This window comes from Mastomys coucha, unplaced genomic scaffold, assembly GCF_008632895.1.
Source record: "Mastomys coucha isolate ucsf_1 unplaced genomic scaffold, UCSF_Mcou_1 pScaffold15, whole genome shotgun sequence".
NCBI classification, from domain to species: Eukaryota; Metazoa; Chordata; class Mammalia; order Rodentia; family Muridae; genus Mastomys; species Mastomys coucha.
In genome coordinates this window covers 77,705,115-77,713,971 of record NW_022196897.1, presented here as the reverse complement: position 1 = coordinate 77,713,971, position 8,857 = coordinate 77,705,115, and the positions used below count along the sequence as shown (strand labels likewise).

The 8,857-nt window shown below is 49.2% G+C and overlaps 1 protein-coding gene across 4 annotated transcripts; it reads left to right on the top strand.

Annotated features, from left to right (window-relative positions):
* Positions 1-11: 11 nt before the first annotated feature.
* Positions 12-5,512, top strand: Znf408 (zinc finger protein 408). 4 transcript variants are annotated; one of them, XM_031371015.1, is made up of 5 exons: positions 12-421; positions 678-952; positions 1,769-1,864; positions 2,156-2,282; positions 3,343-5,512. In XM_031371015.1, the coding sequence occupies exons 1-5, from the start codon at positions 376-378 to the stop codon at positions 4,836-4,838; spliced, it is 2,040 nt and encodes a 679-aa protein (XP_031226875.1). In that variant the 5' UTR covers positions 12-375; the 3' UTR covers positions 4,839-5,512. The 4 variants fall into 4 exon arrangements, with proteins under 4 accessions (XP_031226875.1, XP_031226874.1, XP_031226878.1 ...); XM_031371014.1 differs by having other exon boundaries at positions 13-421; positions 1,803-1,864; positions 2,032-2,282; XM_031371018.1 differs by lacking the exon at positions 678-952 and having other exon boundaries at positions 13-421; positions 1,803-1,864.
* The last annotated feature ends 3,345 nt before the right edge of the window (positions 5,513-8,857 follow it).

Below are 8,857 nucleotides of genomic sequence, written 5' to 3'. Positions count from 1 at the left end.
CTTGCTGCCCGGTTCAAACATGGCTTTCCTGGTGCTCCGCCCACTTCCGGCAAACACCTGCCAAAAAATGATAGCGTGTAAGGCTAAACAGCTGAACTGTCCGACTGGTCGCTACCCAAAGTGAGTGGGTTGGGTTCCGCTTTTCCAGATGCTGAAAATCAGCGGGCCCCAGAAATCCTAGGTGCGTATCGCCCTCGGACAGAGCTTTGTCTGACAATTACTTCCAAACTCCCAGTTTTATGCTTCAATGATGCCTAACCATCCGGATTCTTTCTTGAGCTTTAATTTGGAAGTCAAAGACTGTTTCCGGGAGGAACCATGACAAAAACGCTCACTTCCGGTAGAGGGGAGTAGCGAGAGATTCTCTGCTCCACGATGAAGGAGGTGGAGGAGCTGATCTTGGAGAAGACACTGCCGCACCGTGAGTGACCTGCGATGTCTGCGACCCTCAGCCCTGGACTAGATGGCCACACCGTTTTCTAGTCAACGCATTCCCCTACATTCCTTTTTCTCTTGAACCTGGGATCCTGTTCCGGTGCCCTAAGAGCCCAGACTCCCTTCCAACCTCTCAAGGACCCCACTAGAACCTTGCTAACCTCTCGGACTCCTGGGGTATAGCTGACCCTGTACTTCTCTTGAATCTTTCCCCAACCCCACGCTTTCCCGTCTCCCCGCAGCCCCAGAGCCACCCCTGGGCCAGAATTCAGGATGGAGCCCTTCCGGAAAAGGCTTTGCCCAGGGTCTCAAAGCCTGCCCTCCGGGTTCGAGCCCTGCCATCCTTGCTCTAAGGAGCCTCCCCCAGGGCTTGGCCGTGGGCCCTTCGAGATCCAGGAAACAGCACTTAGGGGTCTGGTGTGTAGGAGCACCCCTGCAGCCCGGACTGCACTGGGGACCTCTGGAAGAGGAGACCGTCTTGGAGAAGGGCGAGGGAGTGAAGACACCGCCCGAGGAGGTATTGAGGAGTAGGACATCTGTCTGAAAGGTTGGGGGAGGTTCAGACATTTCCGGACAGCTCTTCCAGTTCGTTAGAAGCAGGATTATTTTCAAACTCTGGGAAATAATTCTCCCTTCATCGCAGCACTGTCTTGGCTCTACCTAAGCAGCAATAACTAAAGCAGATGCAAAAAGTTGTGAGAAACTGAATTCCTACGGTGTTGGCAGTGACAAAGGTCAGAAGCTAAGGTTACCAGGATCAGATTCAAGCCTTGTCAACTAGTTAGCTAAATTACACACCCAGTATTTATCTGTAAAAGAAAGTAGTGGCTGTTACCAATATCCTTTGGAAGACCAGAGGAAATCATGCAAGCAAAGTACACCCGTGCTTTTTAAGCAATAGTAAGACTTTTTAAAAATATTGGTGCTCTTGCAGCGATTTCTGTTTAGTACTTGCTGGAAGGCTGTGCTGTTTAGAGATTTCTACACCTTTAAGGAGGGAGGTGAGTGGACTCTCTGGTCTTCACTGACTGAAGATTTAAAACAGCACCATAATGTAGAGGCAACACCAGAGGCTGCTGCTAGCCTAAAAATTTCATTTTACAAAAAAAGGGGTGGGGTGATCATGCCATTAGGGAGGCAGAGGCAGGAAGATCTCTGAGTTCAAGACCAGCCTGGTCTAGAGTGAGTTCCAGGGCAACCCGGTCTCAAAAACAAAAACAAAACAAAACAAAAAACCCCAAAACCCAAAAGTTTCAACTTAGCTTTGCCCCAGAAAGGTTTCGCCCAGATTTGATTTGATTTTGTTTTGCCATTTGCCCCTTGATCCTCACAGGCACAGGAAAAGGGATCTCATTGTTTTATTCCAGGACTTCTTGTTAGCCGAGTGCGGAGCCATATGTACCTGGAAGCAAAATTCAGCTTGGACCAGGTAGGTAATACAAGTGCATATACCACTCTACCTGGGATGGAACCTGAAGCCAATTCGAATGGCCTTCCTAGGGGTCTTTTCCAGAGTGTGTTGCAAAGGTATGGCACATGGTCAGAGGAGACCTTGTGAAGAGGCTCTGCTGAGCCAGCTCTTGCTCTGTTTTGCAGTTTGGTGCAGCAAGGTAGGCTGCAGAGTGATGGAAATGTGTCCTTGGTTTGGATCAATGAGCAACTTCACCTGCAGGTGTACCAGATTATATTGCCAGGCTTTGAATTGCTGCTGTGCCCACAGTCTCCCCAAAAGAGTCTAAGTGTCCTGCACTCCAAGCTAGAAGAAGAAGTAGCTGTGGCAGAAGAGGAGTCCGCTACACAGGAAGAAGTGGCCTCCCCACAGGAGGATTCAGCAGAGTCTTACACGGGTATGTACCCAATAAACATTAGTTTGAGGTCATATGGCCACATAGAAGACCGTGGCCTTCTGGTCTACACGAGACCCTGTCTCATATCAAGCAAACAAGGACCTGGGAACTGGCTCCATTAGTAAAGTGCTTTCTGCACAAGCCTGCACGTCGCAGAAAAGCTGACTGTGGGGCTGGGTGCTGATGCACATGTATCTGTGAACCCAGCTCTTAGGCAGAGACACCCGATGTTGTCCCCTACCCACAAAACCCATAATATAAAAATATAAATGCCCACTCCAAGATTGTTAAAAAACAGTGCGTGATAAGAAAGGCAGTTTAGCTGGGCAGTGATGTTGCATGCCTTAAACCCAGCATTAAAAAAAAATAAAATAAAACAAGGATTTCATTAGGGAGTTTTTGTTTGTTTTGTTGGTTTTTCAAGACAGAGTTTCTCTGCATAGCCTTGGCTGTTCTGGAACTCGCTCTGTAGACCAGGCTGCTCTCAACTCCGAGATCTGCCTGCCTCTGCCTCCCAGTGCTAGGACATTATTTCATGTACCTGGGTGTTTTGCTTACCCTATTTGTGTACCACATGGTGCAGTGCCTGAGAAGTCCAGAAGAGGGCACTGGATCCTGTTGGAATCAGAGTTACAGGTGGTTTTTAGCCACCAGGTGGGTGATAGGAATTGAACCTTGGTTCCTGGAAGAGCTGTCCCCCCAGCCCCACCTCGTCCTCTCATTTTTCCCATTCCTGGTCCCTTTGTCTTTCAGACAGTACCCTTCTGCTCTGTGTCTTAATCCCTGGAATCGGAGCAGGGTTTTTCATTTTACAGAGGAGCTCAGGCTGGGAGATCCAATATGTGTCTCCAGTGGAGAACAAGAATGCCATTCTCTGGAGTGGCCTTACTCTTAACCAGGTGACCACCTTGATGTGCTTCCCTAGAGGTATTTGAGATTGGATGGGAAAGATGCATGTGTTTGTTTTCCTACTGAAGAACAGCAAGTGTGATTTGCCAGTAATACTATCTGCTTGCTACCAAGCTTGGCTAACCCTGGCACACCATCTCTTTCCTTATAGATCCAGGTCACGAGTCACCTCATAGTATCCAAGGAGACAATATGCTAGTCTCTGAATCTGTGGCCCAAACGGAAGATCAGCCTTTCAAGGATAGCCAACCCTTTGGCCTGTTGCTTCAAGATGACAGCATGGGTAAACAGCGCTTACCGCAGATACCACCTGAGCCTCGGAGCAGTTCAGTTGCCCAGAAGAGCAGTGAAGCCAGTGCATTTCCTCCCAGGGGTGCCCAGGTGCAAACCTGCCCAGCCAAGAAGTTAGATGTCGCCAACAGTCAACACCTAGCTATAGCCCAGATCTCAGAGCCCAGAACCCAGCTCCCTGACCTGCCTGTGCTGCTCTGTAGCCCTTCGGACCCAGTAGGAAGCTCCTCAAAGAAGGGCCGACGATACCAGTGTGGGGAATGTGGCAAGGCATTCCTGCAACTATGCCATCTTAAAAAGCATGCATTTGTGCACACAGACCACAAGCCCTTCCTGTGCACCGAGTGTGGCAAGAGCTACAGCTCCGAGGAAAGCTTCAAAGCCCACATGCTGGGCCATCGTGGTGTGCGGCCCTTCCCTTGCTCTCAGTGTGACAAGGCTTATGGTACCCGCAGAGACCTCAGGGAGCATCAGGTGGTCCATTCGGGTGCCCGGCCCTTTGTGTGTGAACAGTGTGGCAAAACCTTTGCCCGCCGACCTTCCCTGCGGCTACACCGAAAGACCCACCAGATGCCGGATGCCCCTTCATCATGCCCATGCCCATGCTCAGTGTGTGGACGGCTCCTGGCCACCCAGGGTTCCCTGCGGAACCACATGAGACTCCACACTGGGGAGAAACCTTACCTATGCCCACACTGTGGTCGAGCATTCCGCCAGCGGGGCAACCTTCAAGGACACTTGCGGCTACACACAGGGGAGCGCCCCTACCAGTGCCCCCATTGTGCCAATACTTTCCCCCAGCTGCCTGAACTGCGGCGCCATCTCATCTCCCACACTGGTGAGGCCTACCTGTGCCCTGTGTGTGGGAAGGCCCTGCGAGACCCACATACGCTCCGTGCTCATGAGCGCCTACACTCAGGGGAGAGGCCCTTTCGCTGCCCCCAGTGTGGCCGAGCTTACACGCTGGCCACCAAGTTGCGCCGCCACCTCAAGTCCCACATGACAGACAAGCCGTACCAATGCCCCATCTGTGGCATGGGCTATGCTCTCCCTCAAAGCCTCAAGCGACACCAGCTCAGTCACCAGCGTGGGGTTTCATCCAGCCCTTCTCTGCCTCCTGCTGCCTCTGAGCCCACTATGGTACTTCTACAGAATGAGCCGGAACTGTTGGACACTTGTAACCAACAGGAAACGCCCCCGGGTGCAGATGTTGTGGAGATCACAATCTCTGAAAGCCAGGAAAGGTGCTTTATAGTACCGGAGCAGCCAGCCCCTAGCCCCAGCCTGGTGCTGATCCACAAGGACATGGGCTTTAGTGGCTGGGCGGAGGTGGTGGAGGTAGAAGCAGGCACCTGACACCATCATCACCCCTCCTATACCCCTACAAAAGCTCTCCGTGGAGACTTGTAGCAGAGTGTGTGTGTCATTCATTCCCTTTGGGTCTCCTGAGAGGTGCAGGAACCCAGCTGACTGGCTTCTTAGGGTTGGATAGACTCAGCTGTCAATCCACACATCACATGCCCTCTATAGTTCAGGTTTTAGTAGGTGAATGGATGTTTAAGAGGTGAGAAGCAGGAATGGAGATGTGATTCTAAAGAGGTGGTCAGGAGGCAGATGCCTTAGTGAAGTGGAGAGCACACTGAGTAACAGTAGGCAGTGAGAGCTGGCGGAAGAGGTAGGTGCTAGGCAGAGAAAGAAGACCAAAACTGGGACTGGTGAGATGGCTCAGCGATTGAGAGCACTGACTGCTCTTCCAGAGGTCCTGAGTTCATTTCCCAGCAACCACATGGTGGCTCACAACCATCTGTAATGGAATCCAGTGCCCTCTTCTGATGTGTCTGAAGACAGCTACAGTGTACTTGTATACATAAAATGAATAAATTTTTTTTTTTAAAGACAAAAGCCAGAGTGGCCACTTGCACCTCAAACTGCAAAAGGACCTTCTCTAGGACAGCATTTTTCTGATAAATTAGCCATGTTGCACTATTCTTTGTTTTTTAATAAATTTAATCATGGGGATTTGTATGGTATAAAGAGAACTGGCCCTCCTACCTAAGAGCAAGCAGCAGAGGGTCTGAGGTGGACCAGGGAGGTGAGGACAGGGAGAGGTTATGTACCTGAAGTAAGAGTTTCGGGTAGGTCTATTTATTCTCTGGGAGGCACAAGTGACAGTTCAGAGGTGGTGGCTGGAAGCAGTTTGAGTTCTCATGAGTCTTAACCATGGCATTTCAGATTTGAGCTGACGGAGGCTTTGAGAAACCAAGCAGCTGGTGAGAAGAGCTGGGTCACTTAGCAACAGAGGCCCCGAAGGCCACAATGACTCTACTCAGGCTAGTGAGAGGGAAGGTTGAGACGTCAAATGGAAGAGAGAAAGCTGAGAAGTGTCACTAGAACTAAAGAAGGAGTGTCCCAGGGGTGGTCAGTGCTGACACTGGAGGAGTGTCCCAGGGGTGGTCAGTGCTGACTTGCCACAGGCCAACCCCAGGGTCCCTCAACCCTGGGAGAATCAGCGTCCCAGTACTCAGGTGGGCAAGTAGTTGGCGAAATGATACACAGACACGGATACAAGAGAGGGCTGAATCTGAGTGTAATTTCTCAAAGTGAGCATCAGACTTTTATGGTCATTACCAAAGAAAAGTCAGGCAGCACAACAGTCAAAGTACCCCGAGGTCATCTGAAGCACAATGGTTCTATAGAAAATTATATACGTGTAAGCAGTGGTTGTGACTGAAAGAAGAAAGTCAGCCTTATCTAAGGTCAGTTTATTCTTAGAAGCCAGATGTAAATAGTTTCCATTCCAGTCTGTTGTATTAACCCACCACCAGCCCAGCCCTTAGTAAACCCCCAACTATGCTAATCCTCTGGGCTAGCAGAAGTATGCCCCAGGGGTCCCATTCTTGCTAACCTTACCAAGAACAATACAATATTCTAATTCCTGGGAGTGACCCAGCTGCAATTCTAATGTGATCTGCCATGCGTGACTATAATGAGGATTCTTAGTTGAACTTGCCCTGGGATAATTATTCAGTAAACTCCAGTGCCTGACCACCTTCACTATCTCCCTAACAATGCTGGAGGCAATTAGTCTGAATAAGTAACATTCTTTACAAAATTCCAAGCCCAGGTTCAGTTCAGCATAGACTAGGACATTGGAACACTGGTGAAGGCCAGAAAACAATGTCCAATTTAGCTTAACTATTAGTCAAATCATTCCTTGAGGGCATCTTTATATCTAATAATAAAATGATACAGAAAGAAAGCACAAGAGACCATCAACTATCGCAAGGACAAATCTGGACCACTTCCTTGGTAGGGACTGCCAAGGGCCTCCAGGAGACTAGCTTCCTTGAAACTTTTCACCTCAGGGACTACTGTCACGCAGTACTACTGTCCACTGGAGTGGGTATGGCATTGACTGACACTGGCTGGGGGAGTGGGGAGGTTGAAACCTGTGAAGTCAGGGGAGAGTGGGGAGGTGTTATGGTTTGTATATGCTGTTAGCATCCAGAACCTGCGGCAGATATGGGCAGGTCCACAGACCTGTCGTCAGGGCAACGGCCACCATATTCCCAGAATCCACTGGGTTCAGCTCCCACCTTTACCTAGACTGCTACGTCACGACATATATATATATATATATATATATATATATATATATATATATATGTACTTTCCTCCATCTTTCTCTCTTTTTTTCTCTCTTTCCCCTCTCTCTTCTTGCTCTGCTACCCCCTTACCCCCTTCCAATTAAACCTCTTACACGTGGAACTGCCTGAGCCTGGTGTCTGCAGACGCGCCCCGCCGCAACTCAAACCCATCATATGCTTGGCCCAGGGAGTGACACTATTAGAAGGTGTGGTCCATTGGCTGGCGAGATGGCTCAGTGGGTAAGAGCACTGACTGCTTTACCAAAGGTCCTGAGTTCAAATCCCAGCAACCACATGGTGGCTCACAACCATCTGTAATGAGATCTGATGCCCTCTTCTGGTGCATCTGAAGACAGCTACAGTGTACTTATGTATAACAATAAATAAATAAATAAATAAAGGTGTGGTCCTCTTGGAGTAGGTGTGGCCTTGTTGGAGTAGGTGTGTCACTGTGGGCCTGGCCTTTAAGACCCTTATCCTAGCTGCCTTGAAGCCAGTATTCTGCTATCAGCCTTCAGATGAAGATGTAGAGCTCTCTACTCCTCCTGCACCATGCCTGCCTGGATGCTGCCATGTTCCTGCCTTGATGATAATGAACCTCTGAACCTGTAAGCCAGCCCCAATTGAATGTTGTCCTTATAAGAGTTGCTTTCATCATAGTGTCTGTTCACAGCATAAAACCCTAAGACAGGAAGTGTTAGAAGCCACACTGGATTGTTTGAGGAAGCGAGGAAGGGGAGACAGCAAGCATAGATGTAGTGATTGTCTTTGTATGTCTGTGTGCCATGGAACAAGTGGAAGTCAAGACAGTTGGGATGAATTGGTTCATTCTTTCTATCATGCATGTCATGCCTTGCTTAGCAACAATCACCTTTACTGACCCATCTCACAAGCCCCCAGGAAACAGATCTTGTTTCATCCTCCTGTTCTCAAAATGTGCCATGAGCCCTGACTGGCCAAGGAGAAATACTCTGGGGGTGAATGGCTGGCCAAAAACCACACAGGAACTGATTTCTGTGCTTGATATTGATGGCAGAAGCAACCTGTCTCTCCTGGCTTGCTGGTGGCATTACCCCTGCCTGGTACCTGCCCAATCTGAGTAACTCAGTAGCAAAGCATCTCTGAAATTGTCTAATGGAAGGAAAGGCAGAAACAGTGGCCTCTGGAGAAAGGTCACTTCACAGCCTGGAAAAGAGCTGCTAAGATTAGCTTTGTCAACCCTGGTTCTTAGAGCTCCCTTTCTAGCTCATACCCACAGTGCATCTCAACTCAGGCAATGGCTTGGCAGTGTCTGCCAGTGCTCTTAGGCAACTTGGAGACTCCGCTGGGTAGGCAGTGGGTGGATGTGAAGGCCATCCATACCTCAGACATTCCCAAGCTAGAATATGGAAGGTGACACCCATTCTACTTCCTCCATACACAGGAGACCTTTAGTAAGGCTAAGAGAGTGAAATCAGAACAGAGCCAATACTTTGGATGGCCTGGGGTTTGGGAGTGTGTTCTGTCACTTATGGCCAGAACTGAGACTGGCATTAAAGAGTTATCTAAGAGTTAAAGTGTTATCTAAGCCTGGAGAGAGGGAAATAAGACCTAGAAACAGCCAGGATCATGGGGTCAGTCAATAGCAGAGCACGGACTGAACACAGGCTTCTGATGCCTGGCTTAGTGCTCTTTAGCTCACATGAATAGCAATGTCCATTCTTGTTAAGGATTTTTTTTTTTTTTTTT